The 23,642-nt window shown below is 42.4% G+C and overlaps 1 protein-coding gene across 4 annotated transcripts in view; it reads right to left on the bottom strand.

The window, feature by feature from the left end:
- Positions 1-1,379: 1,379 nt before the first annotated feature.
- The window catches only part of MAPK10 (mitogen-activated protein kinase 10), an 89,462-nt gene continuing 67,199 nt past the window's right edge, over positions 1,380-23,642 (bottom strand). The window contains exons 4-13 of one of the 4 annotated variants that reach the window (XM_042812046.1): positions 23,386-23,515; positions 22,523-22,581; positions 21,260-21,398; positions 20,104-20,269; positions 12,312-12,383; positions 5,588-5,770; positions 4,307-4,431; positions 3,242-3,305; positions 2,432-2,509; positions 1,380-1,522 (exon numbers count right to left, since the gene is read on the bottom strand). In XM_042812046.1, coding sequence (XP_042667980.1) covers positions 1,380-1,522; positions 2,432-2,509; positions 3,242-3,305; positions 4,307-4,431; positions 5,588-5,770; positions 12,312-12,383; positions 20,104-20,269; positions 21,260-21,398; positions 22,523-22,581; positions 23,386-23,515 — 1,159 coding nt within the window. Of the gene's footprint in view, positions 1,528-2,431; positions 2,510-3,241; positions 3,306-4,306; positions 4,432-5,587; positions 5,771-12,311; positions 12,384-17,404; positions 17,477-20,103; positions 20,270-21,259; positions 21,399-22,522; positions 22,582-23,385; positions 23,516-23,642 lie in introns of all 4 variants that reach the window. The other 3 variants (XM_042812047.1, XM_042812048.1, XM_042812049.1) reach the window with 3 other exon arrangements.

Genomic DNA, 23,642 nt, shown 5'->3' with positions numbered 1-23,642 from the left:
TTTCACTTCTGTGGACCCGCTCTGTGTATCTTTTCCATGTAACACAGCTGGTAACACTTCCAAGGAGCTGGATGGTTTGTCAAAAGCAAAGGAATGGCCAAAGATACCTAGGGAAGGGTGGTCTTTGCTCAGTGATGGAGATCCCTGCAAGGGAATGACGTAAAGGAGAAACCATCTCTTGGTCACAAACATGCTGAGGAGGGCTGCAGATATCCCAGTGCTGAACTCAGTAAAAACAAACAAAAAAAAAAACAAAAATAAACATCAAACGTCCTTTTGACTGTGGTCTGTCTGTTCCCCAAACTTATAATGTTCCCTAACACACAAATATATCTGGAACTCACAGTAGTGAGTCCCTCTATAAATAAAGAGAATTCACTGAATATGGACAGAAGAAGTTTGCTTCATGATATAAACCTTTCTGGGCATACACATGCACAAAGAATCTCCATTCTTGCTCCCCATGCCTTGCAAAAACACATGATGTGCTTCCTTCAACTTGCTCTTAGCTGAGTGTATCTGCTTTAAAAATCAGAACTCTTCCCAATATTCATAAACATTGTGTGAAGCTCTGCAGCACCATCCTCCAGCATAAACTGACTTTAAGTATATATACAGCTATCAGCAAAAACATTGGTGTTACATCTTCAAGGTTCTGAGGGAGCCACAGCTCAGTGTGGTTATTTTCACTTCCACAAATCATTGCACAAGCTGCGCAGCCTCATCCATGACCAAGGACACGACATATACATGGGTAACAGCACCCCTGTATGTATGCTTCTCACCTGAAATGGGCCATGTAGTTGCGTGGTGCACTGAGTATGAGTGCAGATTGATGTGTGCCTGCAGGCACACAGCTGCACACACAGCCAGAACTCTACTGGCGTGTGTGTGTGATCTTCATGCGTGGGGAAAAAAATGTGTGTGTATCCCTATCTGCAAATCCCTAACCGTATATCCATACCTGCCCCAGGGAGCAGGAGACAACAGAGCAGAGTGAGGGCAGATCCGCACTGGTGTGTTGTGGAGTGGCACTGCGCACCTTGTCATGCCAGCGTTACAGGACAGCTGTGGGTTGCTGGTTTTGCAGCCATTAATTTTGCATCTTGTAAGGGTGGGAAAAAAAAGGATCCGAAGAATCCTTTTCCTCCCCCACCCCAGAAAGCATCATCAGAAGACCGAAGCAGAGCAACTATGAGTTACATACACACTTGAGCTGAGCTGCATTACATAGCTCTGTAGGAGAAGCAGGCGGAAAAGATTTGTTTGTTTCATTTCAATCTGTGCATTTTATTTCCCTCCGTCCCTTAGCTCTGTTGCTTTCCCTCTGGACGCCGTCACCCCCTGAAGAAGGCGGGGTTCCGCAGGCAGGCGGCTAGTCACCTGCAGCACCCCAGTGGCCCCGCCGACGCTTCCAGGCTGCTGTCCGTGTCGGACGCCAGCGTCTGATCCGTGGACATGGAGGAGATGTCGTTGGCTGATGAGGATGGGGGGAGGCTCTCGCTGCTGTTCACTGCTGCACCTGTGCTACGAAAATGAACACCACCGTGATTCAACCCGAAACCCCAGAACCTCTCACAGGTCAAAGAGCAGAGAACGCAACCCTGTGGCGATGTTCAGAGTGTTCTGAACAACACAAGCAGAAAATGGGCCCTACAGGCTTCAGACATTGGGTAATATCAGATATTTTACCCAGAAACTCTCCCTCTCTGCAGTCTCTTTGGAAGAATTACAGTTCATGCCGTGTCCTATCCCTCGGTTTCTTACCACGCCATCTTATTTTGTTTTACATACCATCCTTATCACTCCTTATCAGTCTCCTTAGCATTACCAACACCCAACAATCAGATGACAGCTGCAACCATGTGAGCATCAGCATGAGGACTCAATGAGCAAACAAACAACAAAACCCGACCAACCAAACACAACAGCTCTCCAATACATGGGCTGGTATGAGATCATCTGGTGACAGTGCAGACATGGGTGTGGGGAGGCAAAGCCATTTTCTCTCTCAGTTAAGGACTTGGTGCCCAGGCCCAGGATTTTGGTTGTAACAGCATTTTTGTGCATCACAGTTCACTTGTCCTCTGTAAAATGACAGCATTAACCTTCACAATCATTTTGACTCTGCAAAATGAGGAACCTCTATGAAGTTATCAGTAACACAACTAAACATCAATCACAACCATAAATATTATTTACCATTATTACCAGGGCAGCTCAGTCCCAAATTCCAAGCAGACCTCATTTCAGGCATTAATATGGTACTGCAGTTCCATTAATAAAGCTCAGCCCACTAAAACACCAAGTTGCCCTGAAACCTCTGGAATTAGTCTATATATCTTCTGGAGCACCCAAATACTTCAGCTATTTCTCTTTTCTTCCTGTCAGCACAGAAAACACATCCATGCTATTCACTGGGGCTGAGTACCTGAAGGAGACGGCTGTCCTTTTACTACGCCATTTTTCGTTTTTTCTTCAGAATTCATTACTTCTTTGTAGATGAGTTCTGGAACAGAGAATTGCAACAGTTACAGACAAGAACTGTGCCCGTGATCAGCAACAACAAAATCCTCTGATGAAACAGTGCCCCCCACAGGCCAACACTACGTTGTCCTCATAAGTCTTGACAGCTCTTCTCATGTAAAACCTCTCTCTCTTCCATCATCCCCTCCTCTACTGCAAGCTCTTCTTGGAGCTGAATTGAGACAAACAGGGCTACACTAGAACACATTCATTGTTTCACTCTGCTTTACCTAGAAACGGAGCAGTACAACTTTGTCTGCTATAAGAAAAATGATGGCTAACCCTCCTGTTTTCTAGGAGGAAACTTAACATTTTGATGAAACAATGTAATCCGCACTGATAATGACAGTACTTAGGGTATTTGTATCTGTGAGGGCTGCTCCAAGAGTAAGGTCATGCAGATTCACAAAAGCTGCATGCAGGCTGACCTCATCACTTGTGAAAATGCAGAAGTAATGGTAGTGATTATGCGGAAAAACAGCATTTTTTTGGCTGAGAATTTGCTCTAGAAAATAGTGTTACTGTGCTCTTTGTATCTGCTGTCATTTCCAAGGGAAATGCAAGGAAGCATTACTTTCAGAGTGACCTATACAATATTTTCATTATCAAGCAGCAGTTCATAGGGCTGGGTTTGGTTCTTGCTGCCAGAGGAGTTACACTGATGCACGTGGGGTGGGACCTCTGACTTCTCCACCTAACTCTGAGCTGTGCGCACCTTTCCACTCCTCAATGGTGTGCTCCCGCTCGTCCAGCTGCTTGTCATAGATCTGGGGGGGTGGCTGCAGAAGAGAAACAAAACTACTCAGTACATTTTTCACTATATCATAAATAATTAGCACTACTTAGGTAAAGATAAATTCTCCTCTCCCGCTTTGTTCATCATCCCATATGTGCAGAACACCCAGAAACATGAATATTAAAAGTGTCATCATCTCTGGAAATCGGCTCTTAAAGCAGACAGTGGTTCTCCCTCATCCTTTGGAACTCTTTGGAACGTGAGGCACAGCTGTGCTGCAATGGAATTTGGTCAGTGCTACCATCATTCTGCTCGTGCTGAGCCTGGAAATCCCATACACAGAACTTTCGCACAGGCAAAGGACAATCAGAGCACCAAATAGACATCAGACTAAAATAATTTGCACTGACTGTGTATTAAATACCACAGCTGAAAAGTAAGCAATCTTTTGGTTTGCCTGGGCTGCACTGAGTGAAGAAGAATTGTTTTGGGCCACATATAGAACACAGACTATAGTTAACGTATATAAAAAACAAAACATGAAACTAGGGGCATATCTGACCTTGCTTTTGTGAAACTAATACATCTGTATGGTTGTATGGAAGTGGCTGCAGTTCTTAGTTCGCATTTCAGACTGATGAAACTTTACGTTTTTTAAAGAAAAATGAGTCACCATCACTGGATGTGTTTAAAAACCATTTGGATGTGGTGCTCAGAGACATGATTTAATACAGGGTTAGTAGGGTAGTATGATTAGGTTGTGGTTGGTCTCGACGATCTTCAAGGTCTTTTCCAACCCAAGTGATTCTATGAAAAGAAGTGCTCTTTCCATAAACCGCTTTCAAACACCTCTGAGTTTATACCCATGTTATACTATGTCCCATAGCCCAGGAACACACGTTAGTCCATCCATCGTTGTAGGAACTTATGTTCCACTACAATTTGCCTAATTCTGGGCTTCAGCATTTTGCTGTAAAGCAGCAGGAACCCATGCACCATCCCCGCATTTGTCCAGCCTGCAGCACAGAGCTGCACCCCACTCACCGCCTCCACCTCGGCGGGGTCATACCAGACATTGATGTATGGGTGCTGCAGGGCCTCGTCCACCGATATGCGCTTGGCTGGATCGATGACCAGCATTTTGGACAGCAGGTCCCGAGCTTGGCTGGCTGCAGCATGGACAGCATGAAAACACTGTGATTGGCAACCACACTTATTATCCTCACCTGGGTTATAGGAAAATCAGAGCCCTATATGCATGGTGAGCTCTGTGATTTGCCACGATGGATTTTACCTGAAGATAACAGGTGCCTATCAGAACAGGCTCAGCTTTCCATAATCTTTTCTTTACTTTTTTTTTTCCTTCTTTTTTAAAATCATTATTGTTTTCTGGAGTTTTTAATAAAGACTGCCTAAACTCATGTGAAAAACACCAGCAATTCTTACTCCTAGCAGCATGTTTCCAGGAATCCCACACTCAGAATTATTTACTCTGTAGCACACCACAGAAAACATGAAAGAAAAAACAAACGTAAAGAAGAACATCGTATAAAGTGTAACTTATCAGTTATCTCATCTGATAGTAAAAGCAGTATCAAAGGGAACTGCCAATATTATTCAGAGAATTACTGAAGCAAGACATGGGTTGGTATAGTGATGCAGAAGCAAAATTTTTTAAGGCACTGTTTCTTCTGTTCTGACACTGCATCCTGAAAGTGGCACTAACTGGCTCAAATGAATGCACTTCTTGCATCCAAAATCACAACGTGTTTTGACAATCATTTCTTTCATTAGTTCCAAATCCAATTCATTATCCAAATTTGTTGGAGGAGGAGTACAGAATTCTGCATGTCCCAAGGTGTTTTCTCAGACCTTTTTCTTTGCCCTCACAGTAGCCATTCTATGAAGCAGCTGTTAACTGAAGAGTAATAATTCTGGGTACTGTGCTGGCATGCGCCTTGCAAGCAGCTGAGAGCCATTAAGGGTCACCCCTGTAAGCACCCAGCAGAACTGAGGAGATGCAAGACAGATGCTCAGCACGTTTGTTCCAGATTTGCAATGAGAAGTTCTTTTGATAACAAACATACATTAATCACTCTTTCTAGTTGAAGATCTAAGTCCTGCTGAGCTAAACAGTGGCTTCAATACATGATTGAAGTCATTGCTAAACATGTCACTGTATGTATCATGGAGCAGTATATCCAGTAGCATCATCATCAAGTCTTCTTAACTGAACGTATTAAATAGGCATGCAACAACAGAGAAGAAAAAGTGGAAGAAACCTCCCTTGCATAGTAGATAATGACAAGCAAATATGGTACATACCTTTGAGCTTGTTGTGTTCTGAGTCAGCTGGGAAGAGAGAATCAGGAAACAGTTTGGGGAAGGTGAGGCCAGCGTACTTGGGCCGGTTCTCCACGTAGTTTCGTACAGTTGGCTGCAGCTTCTTCATGAACTCTGGGCAGGGTGTTCCCAACTGCTCTATGACTTTATTCCACTGGTCAATATCTGGACATTGGGAGTTAAGGAAAACCCAACACAAGCCCCAGACCCCAATCCTCCTGTATGACCATTACCTGGAAATCCCCAGAGGTTCCCATTCCCTCCAGCCTCTGCAGATGCACTCTTTTCCATTATTATGCCCCTGGGTACTCCTGCCCACCAAGGACACAGATCTCTCACATGTCTGTATTATCTATAAGCATTGCACACACCCAAACCCAACCACAGGTGTGTGAGTGACAGGTAGGAAACAGGTTTTTGTGCTTAAAAAGAAATCTTATTACAAGCAATTTGTATTGAACTCTTCAGTTTTCTCCTTCAGATTTTGTTTCCTTGAGCCAATCACTACACATGAGATAGATGACCTGTGGTTCTTGCAGCCATGCTCAGAAACAGAATTTACTGTGCCTAAAAAAAAGTTAAGTGTATGTCCAGAAAAACAGCACCACTTCTACATCATGCTAATTCATAGTGCTAAGAATTTGATGACAGGATAAAAAAGAAAGTGTGGGGGGAGAAGCACATGCAGACTTGGGAACATTTACACTACGAAATGTGGTGATCGGTGCTTTGGAAGCACCTACAGGGAATAAGCTTTTATGAGATAACATCCACAGCTTTTCAGCACAGGAATGGTATTTGTATTGCTCGTGTATGTTACTGTTGTCATAACAGTGGAGGAGTCAGACAAATACAAAACACACTTCCTCATAATCCAGGAGAAAAAGTGGGCCCACAGAATGAGAGTAACAGAAAACACATACCAGTGGGCAAAAAGTAGACTGCTGGTGCAGCAGCTGTTCAGATCTTCAGGGAAATGGAAATGGAAACCAGGGATTCTCACGTGATTTGAAAACTCAGCAGAGACTTAGTTGGCCTCTCCTGAAATGTCTTTTTTGAGCACTAAATAAATAAATAGATAAATCAATAAAATAACACATTTAAAATTACAGCCTAATAAAAAGTATTTAAAATAATAAAATATATTTTAAACACCTTTTCCTAAACAAAAAACTGAAGATTTTGGGGCTGTAAGCTGATCAAGGAGTACCCTGAGCTTTTCATAAAGAATGTGAATAGAAGATCAAGGGTGACAGTATGGTTTGTGGATGGAGGCCTTTCTGGGGAACACTCAGCTTTGGCAGACTGAAAAAGACAAGTTTTGGTCACAGGAACTGGTTCTGTGTAACCAAGTGATCTATGGGTACCATTGAGCCTTTTCACCGTGGTCTATATATCAGTCACCTCAGATGTCCCCTACCCAAACACAGGACTGAGGAAAACACACCAGCTATGCGCACAGCAACTGTACTGAGGAGAGAGGGTGGTCCAGGCCCAGGTTTATTGGCTGATGGCAACACCAACCAACAAAGTTACTAATGGAAAAACATAGTATGCTGAATGCACCGTAAAGAATTTGTATTAAAGAACCCACAACACTCTGTTTTTACAGTGAAGCCAACTATTGAGATGTACAGGCTAAAAGTTCATCACTTTTGCTCCTGTTCCCTCTGATGCAATTGTAAGTTGCAATTTACAAGAACCACATTTTGTTCCTTTAGCTGCACTGAAGCCTTGAGTTCCATTATACTCCTGCAATTATGCAAAAAATAAGGAAATACAGCTTAGCTAGGAGAGAAAATTTACAGTACTTCACCATAAAGATAATAACAATAATAAATTCTACAGAAAGAACTTCTGCAGTTGCACAAAAAAAAAAAAAAAAAAAAAAAAAAAGCTAGTGATTAAAGAAAGAAATGTAGAAATCATTGCCCTTGTGCTTAAGCTAGCTAGGATCAAAATACAAATATTTTTTTTCTCTTCTAATATTTTGACTACATGAATGATAGTTTTTTAGTCAATAATTATATTTTCTTAAGTTCAACAAGACTGTGTAGGAGATACTGCTTGCAATAGGATGATGATGCTCTATAATACACTAACATTTAGCCCCTCATTCTTCCCTGAGAGTGCTCAGCTGTTTAACCATCAGCAGTTAATTAGCATTTGTTTATTCTCCTGAAAAAGGTGAGAAGAGGGAGGAATAAAAGTCTCCTGCTGCAAATCCAATGGCCAAGCCATGCCCAGAGACCAAGCACTGCTATTCCACATTACTTCAGAGTGTAACTCTGATAACAGTGTCTCTTTCCCAAATCCTCCTCAAACAGCAGCTGAAGACTGTATGTGTGAACCCTATTATTTGGTTATTTCACCAAAATGCCTGCATTTATCAGGGCTTTGAAGCCATGTTGGGTGGCAGAACATCATGTTTTCCTGACCAACAGACTGGAATCTTCACCTATTATGCACACACCCCACTGGTCTCACTGCATCAGAGCAGGATTTGCACCTTCTGTCTTAACACATATCTTCTGGAGTCGGGTAGAACAGGAGAATGTCAAATCTCACTTTCATATTTAAATGTAAGCACCACGAACATGACCTGGTCATGGCGTTCTTCCCTCATAACAGAAAGAGAGGGTGAATTTATCTTATCATCACCTCAAGACCTTAAAGGATGACCCTTCTGGGAGTTTTCTCCTTAAAAGTGTATTTTCCATCAATGAAAACTGACTGCATTTTTTAATCCCAATTTTTGATGTACCCAACTTGTTGAATTACTGTGAGCAGCTCTGCATTCCTCACCCTAACACCAAACTGTACAAACTGCAACATGGTTGGCTCAAACCAAGCCCAGTTTTGACATTAGATCTCTCTTTCTCTCTCCCCCCCATTCAGAAAAACACCCAACCCACACTGCTGCAGAAGTCATCTGTGCAAGACAAGTTTATTTTTCCTCATGGTACCATAGTTTACATACTGATGTCAGCACAATTTACAATAAACATGGAAGAAATACAAAATGGTAACATTTGACAAGACGAAAATGTGGGATATTTTCTGTGACAAGGGGATTGCTTTGAGAAGAAGGGGGCATTTGGAAAAACTAAACCACAAAAATATTTTGCCACATAAGCAGTGACAGTATATGTGGTATTGTAGAATGTGTGAATATAAAAACCACACTTATCACATACAAAAGCGATTTCAAAAAATGACCACTGATCATCTGTTAGAAGACAGTGGTGATGGCTGTGCAGCTGCCACCAACCCTTAAGATGGAGATGTACGACAGTGCCTTAGTTAAAATTTTCTACTGTATTTTTATTTTTTAGCTAGCAACTTCATTCAGTTGCAGAGCATCTTTGCTTATGCAGCAGAAAGCTGCAATGCTGAGTGGACAGACCAGATGTTACAGCATAGGACTGAATCTTTCTCTTGGATAAATCTTACCACTTCCCTCATGGACTTCTCATCACTGCAGCATCTACTTGTACTTATCCAGGCTGTGCCCAAGTTCCTATCATGGATGTGACACACTTCTGTTCTTGTGATGGATGCATGGTGATGGTGTCCCTCACTGAGAAGGAGCAGTACGAACACTGTGAAAATCAATATGATGTGCAACAAACAGACTGCAGTTGTAGCATGAGACTCTGTAAGTGACATCTTGTGTGGCCACCTCTGGCATTTGTTCATCACATCACATGAATTTTACATCTCTTTACTGAGTGGTTTGTATCTCCCTGTAAACTATTCAATTTAAAGCACATTCTTCCTTACGTGCCCCATATGCATTCAGCAGGTAAAAAAAACACACACACCTCAGTATGCCTCATCAGATACACAGCTCACCAGATACAAAGGACCCAAGACAACTCCTTAACTCTCAGGTAATTCATGTAGTGCTGAGGGAAGAAAAACACACAGCTCTGAGCAAAACGTATGGAATAGGTGTCCACTTTCAGGCCCAGCAGCTTCCCATGCTGCTCCCAAGGCAACACAATCAATCATGCTGCCCTTCTCTCCTTGCTTGAGGCAAAAGCATGATCTAGCTTCCTGAGAACAGTTTGTCTGTAAGCAAAACTAAGCAGTAGCTCTCAATCTTGAAATATTGTGAAAGAAGGGAGAAAGGAGCTTTAAGTCATGTTAAACTCCATCACGTCCATGCAGCAGAAGTAGTGGAGAAATCTTATATTTCCAGGGTTCAGGCAAGGCCTAAGGGACTTCTGGCATTGCAAAGCATTTCCTCAGAACTGGAGTCTCAAAGAAGAACAGCAACTGAGTTCTGCTCTCAGCTCCACCATCCAAATTGAATTCAGGGAATTCAAAGATACTCCATGAGTGGAGCAGAGCCATACCTGAACCAAGCACTCCATTCTGCTTTAACACCATAATATTTTCTGCTTGTGAATCTTCCACAACCACCTGAGATCTCTGCGTGTCATTATGTGTTTTCATTCAGCTGCATGGACCATTTTGATCATGAAACAGAAATGATGCGGAATGCTCTATAACACTTAACTGCTGGGAGAAGGCAAACAATTTTGCTGTCAGCATTTGTAACCACACTACTGCAGAGATGCCAGTGATGTTGCATGCAGTCATGATGCACCATGGCCCTGGCACCCTGCTGGCTGACTGGTGGTGGCAGCAGCCCTCTTCCTATGGTGCTGAACAGATGCTGGTGGAACATAGAGAAAAGCAGAGCAAAGCGTAAAGCACAGTGCGAATTCAGCAGCGTGTTCTAAGCACAAATGAAGAACATCAGCCCATTTACAGAACAATCCCAAATGTATCAGCAGCTGCTTGTGCTGATTTCAGACTGGGTTGCTTCAATAAGAAACACTCCGTAATGGTTTAATTATGGAGGCTTTTTGTGAGTTCTTCTGAATAATTCTGCAGCTGCATGAAAGCAAGCAATTTTAAAGCACTGTGTAGGACACAGCCAATTTGCCAACATTGTGAAGTTCATCGAGGCCACAGGTGCAAGGTCCTACACCTGGATTGGGGCAATCCCAAGCACAGGTATAGGTCAGGTGGAGAATAGCTTGACACCACTCTTCAAGAGAAGGATTTGGGAGTGTCAGTTGATGAAAGACTTAACGTGAGTCAGCAGTGTATGCTTGCAGCCCAGAATGCCAACCATATCCTCATTGATAGCAGTGACTCAAAACGTGTGACCAGCAGATCAAGGGAGGTGATTCTGCCCCACTACTCTGCTGTCATGAAAGAGAGAGCACTGGAGTACACTGTTCCCAGTTCTGGGGTTCCCAATACAAGAAGGACATGGAGCTGTTTGAGCAGGTCCAGAGGAGAGCTACGAAGGTGATCAGAGGGCTGGAGAACCTCCCCTGTGAGGACAGGCTGAGAGAGCTGGGGCTCTTCAGCCTAGAGAACAGAAGGCTCTGGGGGGACCTTAAATCAGCCTTCTACTACCTGAAGGAGGCCTACAGGAAAGCTGGAGAGGGACTTTTTCTAAGGGCAGATAGGGACAGGACAAGGGGAAATGGTTTTAAACTGGAAGAGGGTGGATTTAGACTAGATGTTAGCAAGAAATCATTTGCTGTGAGGATGGTGAGGCAGTGAAACATGTTGCCCAGTGTGGTTGTGGATGCACACTCCCTAGAAGCATTCAAGGCCAGGCTGGATGGGGCTGTGAGCAACCTGGTCTAAGAGGAATGCGTCCCTGCCTATAGCAGGAGGTTGGAACAAGATGATCTTAAAGGTCCCTTCCAACCCAAACCATTCCATGATTCAATGAATTTCTGTTGTGGTTATTTGCATATTTCTCACATGGAATCCTACAACACTTCAGTCCAAAGCTCTAAAGTAGTTCAAACTGCAGCACTGAGCTGCACTCAACGCGTACTGCAATTATTACCTGTCCAGTCACAGAAAACACAGTGGCACAACCTGGGCAAGACCCTCCTGGAACACTAACAGTGCTAGCAAGTTCCAAGGGCGTTGGGAAATGAGAGGTGTTCTGGCATGAGATGCACTTCTGATCACATGAAACTCACAGGAGTTCTGGCATTCCTTTCAGTCCAACAGTCCTTCCAGTTGCCAATTGGTGCAAAACTCAAAGCAGAACATTATTAGATGAGGTCATGAAAATATTATTACTGCCATTTCCTACTCTCAATGATTTTGTGCTCCTCAGATATTCCTTTTTCACATTTTAATGAAAATATTGTACCCTTTAAAGCATGAGTGAGGCCACAAATGGAGCGCTACATTGAATTAGTATGTGTCTAACACTATGCACATATACTCTGTCAGTGAAAATCCCTAACCTGTGGCCATTTCCTTCTCTGCTACCCCAGCACCACTTACACAACACCAGAAATCAGGCCTGAGTTACTCCTGTCTGCCTACTGACTGCAGAGCTTCTCTCCCATCATTCTGGGATAAGCAGCAACTTATGCCCACTGCATCACAGCCTGAACTTAAGGACTCTCAGTTACAGGGGCAGGAAAAACTCATGACGTCCAGCCTTTGATAACACAGCACAACCAGAAACAAGCTTGCTGTGTGTAAGGCTGTGAGGTGATGGCTTACAGACATTTGGGCTTCAAGGATTTGGATGCGAGACTGAGCCTCGCTGCTTGGATGCAGCATAGTGTGTGTTACAGCAGCCCTGTATGTGGGACTGGAGGGGAAGCGTTGGGTGCCCACTAAGCCAAGTGGCCGAGAGGAAGGATACGATCGGTGCCAGGAAACAACACTGCACCTTTAACCATTTCTCCCATGATGCACCCTACTGACCACATGTCGACTGAAAACAGAAATGAAATGGAGGTAAACAAGCAAACAGGAACACAACGACAAATCAGTGAGAGACGTATCTGACCGCACGTGGCATAGGAGCTGCCCTACGGAGATGTTCCACTCACGCATGCGTGGGCTGTAGCAGCACAGCAGGTCCAGGAGAGATTCACTCAAACAGCTTTCCTTACCCCAATATGGTAGAAATACAGTAATATTAAATACAAAAACCAAACCAAACGAAACCAACAAAAAAAAACCCCAACAACCTGAATGAGATCTACAGCTGCTTACTATGTCATAGGAACCCTTTATAATTCAAATTCACCAATTGGTATATTTTTTCTCTTCTAACACTTCCATTTGCATATGTTATCCAGGTTCATTCCGCTTCTCACAGCAGGTGAATGCTGCTCTTTGCATTCAGCGAGGAGATGCAAACTGCTTTTCCTTTCTCATTTCAGCTACAGAGATATGTTCGTGTTTCCTGAAGCTGAACAGACAGAAGCCACAAAAGCAGCCTGGATCCCACGAAGACACATTCACCTATTACTCAGGGGTGTGAAAAGAAGTTGTGGAGAGCACTGGACTTCCACAGTGCTCCCTTGCAGCCTGCTGGCCCCCTCCCATCAGCACTCCATGATGCCAGCAGTGCACAGGAGGTTCAGAAATCTCCTGATTTTTGTTCTATGTGACAGGGAACACCCATTTCTCAATGGCGCAGTGGAGACACAACAGCACTGAGCTGTACCTTCTGCACTGAATTCCAGAGCAAATCAGGGAACTATTCACCTGTTACAAAGAAAAGCAGTTCAACTGGGTTAAACACAGCTTGCCACTATCTAAACTGGAACATGGTATGGAAATAACACTCTTCACATCCAGCATGGAACTAAGGTGGTGCTTTTCCCAGTACTGACGCCATAAAACCACATTACCTCTGCTGTCCTTGCTCTATGATTAACCATAGGGCATGGAAGCATGAAAAGAGACAGCCTGCTCTCTCAGGACCAGAAGCTGGGGGAGAGAAAGGAAAGCATCATGCTGCTGGGTTAGATGTATTCCTGCAACGTTACACCAAGCAACAGCTAAAAAAGGATTGGGTTCTGAATGCTAATGTTCAAACCTGAGGAAAATGTTCCATGCTGGGTCTAAAGGTTATCTGCTGCTTTGTTTAGCATATGAGAAGCTGAATCTCTCCAAAACAAATAAATAGTTAAATAGAGAAATGAACAGAAGGCTACTTGTTGGGAAGCAATAAGCAAACCCAGAGATGCAAATTGTTGTTGCTTTCATCACAAGCTGGATAGCATGCAAAGTATTAGGGGAAGATTGAGCAAGCAGTTGTTTGTTCAGCTGTTGTTAACCCCCTTTCTATTGCCAGAGGTTGCCTTGGGACATCACTGCTCTATGCTGTGGCCAAGAAGTTCCACTGGCTGCCTACTGAACTGAAAATGCTGTGAGGCAGAGATTATTCTTCCAACTCTGCTCCTCAGGTTTTGGCAAGGAAACTTTCTAAAACTGCCAAATAAGAAGCAGTGAAGATAAACATCTGAATATATCTGATGACTGAAGAGAATGATTGGTGCCTTCTTCTTTGCCTTCCCCCCGCTGCTCTTCTGAGCCAACAAATCAGATCAGAATTGAAGTATCACTGCATGTTCAAGAGAAGCAGTGAGCTGAAAGTCAGGGGCTCGTTACAGCCCATGTCCAGCAGCAGTGGTCAGAAACCTGTGAAGGATTTGAGAGCACTATAATGTGCTCCACTAGTTTCAGTCCTCTGTTCCACTAAGTCCAACACAAACTCAGATGGAGCATAAGATATTTCAGTAGTGCAAACATCAGAAAAACAAACACCTGAAGAGCATTTTCACACAATTCCATTAGAATTTACCTTGGTTTAAATTTTTTTTTTTTTTCCAAATGCAAGATATTCTCAAAGATTGGTGATTGTTCACCAAAACCGTGGAATACCCTTAAATATCCTTTAATATCACTGAAATACAAAGAAATGCACACTGATGTTTGCTGTCACATGGATACGTGCACAGCTCTAGGCACAGTCTCAACAATTCTTTGCCTTGATGCTTTAGGATCATCCAAAATCGAGTGGCAATGAGTTAAATCTACCCAAGTCTTTGAAGTGAAATGATTTAGATTTGGGCAGCACTTGGTGAGAGGTCCCTTCTGCATCAGAACACCTGTGACATGGATTACCAAGAGTGGGAGATTTTTAATTATTACTGTAATCTTTTTAAAAATCTCTGTGAGTCAGCTCACTGCACAAAGCTCTCTTGAAATTAGTGCCCAAACACAATCTTTTTTAATCAGTCTGCCTGAGTGTGTATGTATGCTTCACAACATACATAGCATACATACAGAAATATTCCAGGGACACCACATACCTCCCTGGCACAGCCAGCTCAAGGAAGTGCACACCACAAAGCACATGGAAATATTTCCACTGTATGGAACCTCTTGGCCAGTACCTGGTTCTGATCCCACATCAAACAGATCATAAACCAAGCCAAACTTAAGACACTGGGATGCTATTGCAATGTATTTCTATGGCCAAAGAAGTATTTCAGATTTGATTTCATTAAGTGCTCTCATATAAACTTACTGGAGCATGAACCTTTCCATGCCTCTTTTCTACTGAAAATAAATGCTATTACCCTGGTTTCTTTCTCACTGAGTTACATGGGGAACTGGAACATTGCTGTGGCTTCAGCAGCTTTGATCCTAATACAGTTATCTCACACAAAAGTATTCAGACTGTTTTGAGTTCTGTCTTACCTTTAAAAAAAATACACAAATACATTTCCAATCCATAACATGCAATTCTCTGAGATTTGGAAGTTATTATCAATGAGAGCTGGATACAGCTGTCAGCCAAGTCCTGAAGCTTTCAAAACCTCTTGTACTTCTGTAGCACTCAGAGCTGGGCAGCTTTCAGTTGTTCCCACTAATACCCAAGTAACTGAGGCAAGAATGAAGTATCCAGCGAACAGCTGACTACAAAGGCTTACTAGGATTTGCCAGCAACTCTTTGATCTGTAAATCCATCTACAAACAAACTGAAAGCGGCATTTTTGACAGTGTCAGACAAAGAAACCTCCCTGACTTGGGCAACTAAAAAGAAATATAGGGATTTTCTGTGTGATTTCCTGCTGCTACACTCCACATGGATGGAAGATATTCTGATTTTTTGAACAGCAGTGGGCTCACTGCAAACTGACAGCATTAGAATGGCCAATCCTCTGCCCTGCTCTGGCTCAAGTGTCCTACCAGGTTCTGTAGATAAAGGACCTCAGATTCCTTTCTTTTCTTATCCCCCCATTCTTTTTATTCCAAATCATCTGAAAAAAAAAAGCCACTGATAACACACAGTAGCAGGTATGGCCTAGCCCAGACACACAACATTTCCAAGGATGGAATTTCAGTGATATGCAATGTTGTTCTGTCACCAAATTCACACAACGCTTTCTGGATTTGTTCAAGAGCTCTGTCAGTATTCTGATGCTATCCCCAAATAAGGCACTGTAATAACAGATTTCTCTCAGAGTCAGAAAGAAATATAACAATTCCCATGTTCTCATGATCTTTTTCAAAACTACGTGGTTTGAATTACATGACTTATTATATTTTGCCTCTAGAAATGGGCAGGACCCAGTATCTTTTCTTGTTGTAAAGGAGAGCCATCCGCTAACCATGGTGCTACATTTTAAACTGAAATACCTTTTCTTTTTCCCCTGTAATTTGGTTGCTTACTTAATAAACTAAAAAATGATCAAAACATCTCCAAATACCTCAAACAGAAGTGTCCTCAGTGTTGAAAGCTGAAACTCACATCTATTACACCAAGTAGTTTCTCATTGAATGTTTAAAACAAAAAAAAATAGAGGAAAAGAACATGGCGTTTAGAGATCTGAATTTTTTCAGAGCCAAGCAGCACCTCATTGTCCAACACTACAGAAATCAATGGAGAACCAGCAATAAATAAATAATTAATTAACTATCTCCATGACTGTATTTGTACAAAGCGGGATTTTCTCCATCCCAATTGCTAGTCTCTGTGAGCACAGATCTTTAGAAAGCCTTTCTGTCAGTTTGCTGAAAGGAATTGCTTTGGTTTTGAATGTGTAAAAAACACGTCATGTTGGTGGATGTTATTCTGATGGGCCAGCTGTGCACTCCCTGCCTTTCCAGCCATGCAGGTGGGTTGCCTGGCTGAACTTGTGCTAAACTGAAGGCTCAGTACGCACCTCGTCTTTGTGTTCATTTCCTAATATTGCTTTCACCACCCTAAAAGTGGTAAAAATAATATTGCCCCAGATGAGAAGAACAAGATGGGAAGGAAATGCAGTTTAATCTACAAGACAGACAACATGCGAGTAAGGGAAAATTCATTTTCACACTAAGCACCTTATTTCTTTTCCACTTGGAAACCACACTGGAGATACAGACACTTAAACTGTGTGATTCAAATTTTTCTTCTTGTTTTAAGGAAAAAAATGTTGTATTGACCCAACTGGGAGCCCATACAGCATTGATATGAACCCAAATCCATGATGCATTAGCAAGCAAAAGATCATGATGTCACCACAAATGCTACAATGTCATTGTTTCCAAATCACTGAAGCAGAAAAACAGAGTTATAGGAACCAGAAGGGACAAAATAGGATCTTTTTTTCCATATTTTTCCTTTGAAGAATAACAAGCAAAGCTATCCAATTTGCAATCATAATGCTTGTTTCCTATGTTGCTTATAAGTATCACATAAGAATTACATAAAGTGAAATGATTACAGCCATTAAAATAATTTCTTTGGCTGAAATATTCTGTGCATTTGTTTTTCATTTTTTATGTTGTCCATATCAGCAGTGCGTTATTTCTGTTCACTCATACCGCTGGGATTCAATTTCTTGCTGCTATCTTTGTAATCCTGGTACATTTGTTACATAGCAAAGGGGGTGGGTGAAGGAGAGGAACAAATGATGGGTGAAGCTGCAGCACATAGCACAAGGATACAATCCCTTCCTGGAAAGAGGATTTTGTGGCGAACCATTTCTCCCATAATGCATCCCACAGACCATATATCCACTAGGACAGCAGAGACAGGAGGTGGAGAAGGAGGAAAAAAAGCAAAGTTAACTATGACATTTCACTCCTAAAGCAGGGGACAAAGAGCAGGGTGAGCAGAGCAGTACCAGTCATTTTGTCTTTAGTTTTTTCTTTCCCCACATCTCACAGAAGCTCAAACACATAAGTACAAGCTGTGTCAGTTGGCTCGGTGGTAGTGAGCCACAATGGTGCAAGAAAATCAAAAGCAATACTGTTGGAAAAAGGCTCAATATTAGCCAGTAACAACTGCACCAAATCATGGCGTATGCTGAGTTTACAGTGAAAAAAACTCAATCTGTTTTGAAATGAAAAAGCAAAGCCAACAGCCCAGGCAGTGATTGTCCGAGCAAAGGCCATGTGCAGCTGCAGAGTCTGTGGACTCCATCCTGTGGCAGCTCATAGGAGGTTCCCAATGGAACTACTCCTGGAAGCAAAGGCCATGTGGATAAGTACCACACTTAGGGGCTATCTACAACTGTTGCTTGAGGATCTGAACCCACATTCTATCCATATCAGCACGTGCCTGTCAGTGCCTACATAACAACTGGAAAGAACCAGAGCATAAGACTGGTCTGCAACCTTCCTTTACTCCATTGGTACTCAAAATAAATGCTAAAATAGATCATTGTTTTGTGAGTCAAGCACCCACAAGACTGTTTCTTCTCCTCCTGATCCTACATTCAGGCATTAGGGTAATGAACACAGTCACATTATATGCTTGAATTGAGTGTTTTTTTTCTCCCCTTCAAGTCTTGTAAGAAAAAAAATGTCAACTACAGGATGGCACAGTGTGCTTAGAAAGAAAAAATCCAGATTCAGCATTAGGGGGAAAAGCTGCCTTAAAAACTGCTTTACATTCTCACTTTGTGGCCATTTTTTATATCCAAGGTCACTTTCTCTTATTTTTCTTCTCCCTTTTTAACCTTCAAAAGTAGTCCAAAACAAACCAAGGAAACAAACAACTCATCTCTTGGTCAAACAAAATAAAGGTGAAACGTTCCATTTGGGAAGGAGGGTACAGGGTATGGGGCACAGGACAAGCAGGGGCATGCCTGAGGCTGCAGCAGTTTTCTTCACAGTGATGGCTCTGGGAGCTTCCCCAGGAAGCATAGCAAACCAGTGTTAATGGTACATCTCTAGCCAACCCAGTGCAGAGAGAAAATGAAAGCAGTGAAGAGTCCTTATACAGGCAATGGGCATAGAAAGGGGAAAAAAGGAGGGGAGCTTCAGTAATGTGGCAGCACAGGAGCAGGGAGCAGAGAGCAGCCCTTCTGTTCCTTCCCTGGGAGATATGGCAACAACTCACAGAATTTTCCCAGCTCTACACTTCATCACAAAAATGTCCCTGAGATTTTCTTATTGTCATTTTGAGAACTGAGTGCATTCTCTGCCCTCTCAGGGACGATTACAACAACAAAGACTTATTTACTACTTTTTGAAAGAAAAAACAAGTGAGTATTTGGCGTAAGGAGCTGTAAAGCATGCCGAGCCCAGGTCAAGTCAATAGTGATGCTCATAAAAGTCCTTCAAGAAATATTTCTCTCTTTATAAATATTTTTCTGTACTGTTAGAATCTACTCAATAGCTGTCTACTTTCTTGATTTTCACATTAAAATCTTCACTGTGAACTCACAGTCATCACAAACAATTAATGCAAAGACCTCTGTCTCTGATAAGTCTCTGTCAAACAGAGGAGTGGCAGCTTCTGAGGACAGAACCTGAGACCGGGCACTTTTCTCCACTGCATGCTTTATTCCTTGCTTCCCTGCTCAGTCTATCTGGCACTCTGAGTTTAGGTGTAAAATGAGAATAATGTTTAAAGTCTCCCCTTCATTCCTTGCAAAATGTACATTGTCCATACTTGTTCCTCCGTAGCATGTGCACCCTCCCTGCTCTTCCCAACGTTTCCAGGGACCAAGAGTTCCCTAATTCCCTCTTGGACTCTTCAGAGCAAAGCACCACTCACATCAGGATAGAAATTACATCTGGATGCAAATATAGATGAATGATTTCTCTTTATTTTAAACTTCAGGTTTTTTTTTTCCCTTTCTCCTCTCCAACTCTATTTTCTGTTAAGAAGAGACTCAAACTACAGAATTTACACCTAGATCTCAGCCACATTAATTCAGTCAGCAAAATCTGCAACTTCAGTTAAATCTATCATAAAGATAGAAATTGGTTTTGAAATTTAGATATACTCCCAGGTTTGGAGGAATCAGAGAAGGGCCAGGATTCTCTACTTCAGCTTCTTCCTTCCTCAAACAATGCAGAGACCCAGCCCCAAATCCCTTGCGCATTAGTCCCAGGAGTTTGCACCTTCATAGCCACAGAAGCAAAACACCTGGTGCTTGGAAAGGGCTCTTTGTGTTTGATTAGCTCAACAATAACTAAGAACGGTTTCCCATTATTCCCACACTGATAACTCCATCCACTATTACACCCCCAAAACAGTAGATTCCTGCAGACCCAAGAACAAGAACCTCCTCCCCATCACCTGCCTTTTATATTCATGATGTCTTTTCCTGATACATTTTCTGTTTCTCCTCCTGGTGCCCCTACAGCCACAGATCCACCTCACACCTGTGTGCTCCGACATGCAGCCCTACCGTTCTCCTTGTAGCCCATTCCCAGGATGACCTCCGGAGCTCTGTAGTACCGTGTCACCACGTACGGAGTCATCATGAAGCTGGTGCCCGCAGTCCTGGCCAGCCCAAAATCCAAAATCTTCAGCGTGCAGTCAGATTTTACCACAATGTTACTTGGTTTTAAATCCTGCAAAAGATTGTAAAAGAGTGAAAAGAGTGCATAAAGCCATAGCTACGGCAGGGATTGACACTGATTTTTCAGGTCACCCTTAAAATACTCTTGCACTGATCAGTGGTTTCTATCAGAAATCACTCACAAGCATGTAGCAAAAACTCTGTGCCTGTTTCTCTGCAATATCTTGCAAAAAGTGTTGTCCATTTGGCATACCCTGGGGCTGTACTGGTGTGAAATAACTTCATTGGGCTGCTTGAGAAGTTCAGATGAGTATTAAAGTATTATTTTGTGGTTTTTTTTTTTTTTTTTTTAATGCTGTCAGCCTCACAGAGATATTCCATCTGTCTTATGTGGAGATGGTTTACTGCTTCATTTGTTTTAATAAGAATTCAACTCATCCTTTCTCAGAAATTATCTTGAAACCATATCCACATCTTCTTACGTACATACAACATAGCAAGAAATAAAACCTTTGCTTACTATAAGGCAACATTCCTCTTGTGAACCATTTCAGTAGCCCTATGCTCTTCCATTCATAAGGAAAGGGACATATTTTATTTTTTTTCATCTGGAAATACAAAATTAGAACCAGACCACTGTAATAAAGAATAGGGATGTTTATAATCCATTCAGCACTGCCTCATATACTCCCAGTCACACAAACTGATCTTCTGTTGTTAAGGATCACACTGCTATCTCCCACACTCACAGCCACATTTTAAGGAGCAATAACATTTCTGTAGACATTTCAGAGATCATAATCGCTTTGGTGATTTCCAGTGCATATTGGTGATTATTATCATTATTTTTGATAAGCACATTTCCTAAGGACAGTTCTAAAACAGACATGAAGCAACTCTGTGAATGGGATGGGATGTGATTGGTAAATGCACAGTGATTTTACTGGGGTAGGGCTTAGACACACAAGAAACTCAACAGGTTTCCAAAGTCTCCACAAGGATGGCATTTGCCACACTGAGTTGCAAACTGGAGTCTCCTTACCCTGTGAATAATTCCTGCAGAGTGCAGGTGCTTGATGCCGCAGAGCATTTGGTACAGCAGGTAGGACATTCGCTCATGGTCTAGCTCCATCTGAATCACCTGGCACAGGTTGGCATCCATCAGCTCCATCACCAGGTAACTGAATGGAATAGCAAAGCCAGGAAGGTTATCAGCTGTGTTGAGAAGAACCACAGCATTGCCTCCAGTAACTAACAATGTCAGAGAAGTCACAAGCGTCCCATGTCATGACCGCTTGGCCTTCAGTAATGGCTCCCACAGCACATGCAGAAACCAAGTGCAGTGTGAGCAGCTCCAACATGCATTCACATATGAAATATCTCCAGACTCCTCCTAAGACTACATGGCTTAACTCAATTATTGGTCCTGAGCTTCTAGCAAATAAACTTCATTGACAACCTCAGCAAAACCTGAACCCACTCCCCTTCAGAAGGAAGTTATAAGGTTCAACACATCGGCAGACATCTCAGAAGCACAGCTTATGTGATCACAAATTGCTCAACTTCTGTGCGCCACTTAATCCTCATTGCCACATGACAGCAAACTTTGGGGAGAACATCAGTTTTCTGTTTCTACGTGAAATGCACGCCTCATCTTCTCTCCAGCACTGGTTACCTCCTGTGCTCTGCATATGTCTGCAGGAACAATACAATGCAGAACATTCATATACTAATACTAAAACCATCCTTGCCCAACTCTGACAACTATTTGTCTCATCACAACTGAATATCCGAGTACAGAATAGGAATATGTTTCCATACCACGCATACAAGATATGGGTAAGACTGAAAGCTAAAAGGAATAGAGCTACACTGCACTGTTTGTAGTTCCATTTGGTGCAGCTTCATACTCTGCACAGCAGAGCTTTTGCAATTGGAGTATGCCCAGCAGAGATGCAGTTGTCCTCTCCACTGAGTATGAGTTACCCAGGCAAGCAATTAAAGGCAGTCAGAGGCTATTACAACGCAAACATGAAGGATGTTCCGCATCAATCTCTCTTACAGGAAATTATTTTGGAGTAAATTGCTGCACACTTCTAGCACATCAGAAACCCAGTATTGGCACCTTACAGATACCTTGAACACAGGAATGCAGATAGCTGTCCGATCACAGTGCAGACTACTCATGGACATTTTTCAGAGAGGCTCATAACCTGCTAAGTGTTCTGCTGAGTTATTGCATTCATGGTACACTAGAACACTGCATCTCAAAAGCTTTGGTTTAATTACTTCCCGTATTACTTACACATCCTGGAACTCCTCCAGAGATTTCTGTGGCGTGAAGACATTTAATAAACTGATAATCTGAAAGACAGAGCAAAGCAAAAGGAGGAATAGAAGTGATAAAGATAAAGCAGTCAAACTCATTTTGAAGCACATACTGAAATATAAAATCTATTTTTCACTTCTCGATTAATACCAACACCTGAGCACATCATGACTCAGTAAGAAGTCAGTAGTATTCAAAATAAAATGCCTCAGATCTCCAAGATGTCTTCAAGTTGTTCAACAAATTGTTATTTGTTTCTAAGAGAAGGATTAGTGATGATGGATAACTAGCCACATGCTCAGGGTGAAGGAGTCCTCTGAATGTTGAGGGCTCAATTAAAAAACTGACTGAGGATCGATCCACAATAACAGCCCACATGGACACACTGAGAGCAGAGGGATAAATCAATGCCTAGAGATGGGGGAGAGGGTGCTAAAGTGACAAGTGAAGTCCTGATCAACATGTGATACCTGAGCATGGGTATCCCAACTCAAGAGACACCTCTTTGAGTCTCATACTCAGTGACAAGTGGTTCGAGCCAGAACGCCAACAAACACTTCCCTATTTCCAGAGAAACAGTAGAGAAAAACATGCTCTGCTCTCTCTCCTTCCATCATCCCTACTCTCCTATCAGGGCTCCCATTCGGCACAGTCTTCACAGATGTACATGAAAGAAAACCACTCACCTATGTGAAAAAGCAGCCCTTGATCAGTTTACTTTTCATTTCTCTCTTTCTCTCTTTTTTAATTTTAAATTTTAAATTAAAAAAGACCCCCAAAATAAGAGTTTTCTTCTGAACGAACCGAAACACCAGTCTGACTCCCTGCATAAAACTTACATTTTTGTGATTCACACACTTCATGAGGACCAGCTCTCTGTAAGCACGCTTGGCATGGGTTTGGTTCTGGAATGGTCTGCTGAGCTTCTTAATGGCCACATTTCTATCAAGGATGGCATCATATGCAGCACTGCAATCATGACAAACACAGGGGTTATACATTGTAAAGGAAATCTTTCATTTCCTACGGCAAATTCCTGAGCCTCAAGACTGCTATTTCCATTTTTCCTTTCCTTGAAGAAAATTCTGGGACAAGG

Source organism: Centrocercus urophasianus, unplaced genomic scaffold (genome assembly GCF_019232065.1).
Source record: "Centrocercus urophasianus isolate 14NV4802_14NV808 unplaced genomic scaffold, USGS_Curo_1.0 seq_13, whole genome shotgun sequence".
Classification (NCBI taxonomy): domain Eukaryota; kingdom Metazoa; phylum Chordata; class Aves; order Galliformes; family Phasianidae; genus Centrocercus; species Centrocercus urophasianus.
The sequence above is the reverse complement of the archived record's forward strand: the minus strand, read 5'-3'. Positions and strand labels throughout refer to the sequence as shown.